General features: G+C 54.1%; 1 protein-coding gene across 1 annotated transcript in view; it reads left to right on the top strand.

Annotated features, from left to right (window-relative positions):
* The window catches only part of SLC35D1 (solute carrier family 35 (UDP-GlcA/UDP-GalNAc transporter), member D1), a gene marked incomplete at its 5' end in the record, with an annotated part of 5,761 nt that overhangs the window by 2,256 nt on the left and 2,373 nt on the right, over nt 1-1,132 (top strand). The window contains 2 exons of the mRNA XM_009697243.1: nt 582-649; nt 974-1,052. Of these exons, the coding sequence (XP_009695545.1) occupies nt 582-649; nt 974-1,052 (147 nt within the window). The remainder of the gene's footprint in view (nt 1-581; nt 650-973; nt 1,053-1,132) is intronic.

Genomic DNA, 1,132 nt, shown 5'->3' on the forward strand with positions numbered 1-1,132 from the left:
CCTCCCTCCCTGTCCCCGCTGCAAACCATCGCCTGCTGCCGGGGCTTTGGACTTGGAGTCATGCCTGCAAACTGGCAAAAACGTGTTCAGCTGCGTGGAGTGTAACTTTAAAAAAAAAAAAGAAAAACACAACCAAAACAAAACCAAAAAAAACCCCAACCAAACCAACAAAAAAAGCCCTACTGTGAAATCCAGACTTCCTTTAGCCGTTTTGTCAACGCCGTCTCCGGAGGTTAAATTCCCCGGGGATGCGCTGGCCAAGTGTTGTGGTTTGTGATGGAGGAATTGCAAGGGGGGCAATTCTAGCCGGCAGCAAGCTGGGAAATGGTTCCTCCCACGGGTAGGACTGTTACTCCCTGCTTTTTTTCCAGGAGGGGAGCGCTGGGTGCTGCTGTGGGCTGGAGGTGATGCCGATGTGGACAACCGGCCTTCCCGCAGCCCCAGGCTGCCGCGCTGGGCTGCCTTTTCTTTTGTTGTTCCCCGCTGTGCTGTGAAAGCCGGTGTCAGGGGTTGGTTTCTTGTCTTGCCGTGACTTAACTGCGCTTCCTCCTCCTCTAAGCATCGGGCTGTGTTTCTTGCAGGCGATGGAGTACCAGGGCTGGGCAGACACGCTCTTCATCGCGCAGTTTACGCTGTCGTGTGTGATGGGGTAAGGATGCGGGCTGCTGCGGGAGGTGCTGCCAGCCTCCGAGGGCTGGGGTGCAGGGGAGGCATCTCTGCTCCCACAGTCGTGCGTTTTGGTGGCCTGAGCCATTCTGGGTTAAAAAAATGATAATAAATCTTTACCCCGATAGGGACACCGGTTCTGAGAGCTATGGGGGGTGGAAATTATTTCCTACCCTGCTTCGGTGCAGGTTTAGCCACAAAAGTGGGGGTATAAATACCGCTCTCGAAAAGAGGGGAAGAGCTGATGAGGTGAATGGCAATGCACGCAGCGTGTCCCGGAGCCTGATGTCGACTCTTTCTCCTGCAGGTTTATTTTGATGTACTCCACGGTTCTTTGCACTCAGTATAATTCTGCTCTTACAACTACAATAGTTGGCTGCATTAAGGTAAGTGGCTTTCTCAGCTCCCAGGGCTGCCTTGCAGTCATCGGTGCTTGGGCGGCTGTAGCCGTTGGCATGGGGGCTCG

The sequence above is a fragment of the Cariama cristata genome, unplaced genomic scaffold (assembly GCF_000690535.1).
Source record: "Cariama cristata isolate BGI_N322 unplaced genomic scaffold, ASM69053v1 scaffold1733, whole genome shotgun sequence".
NCBI lineage: Eukaryota > Metazoa > Chordata > Aves > Cariamiformes > Cariamidae > Cariama > Cariama cristata.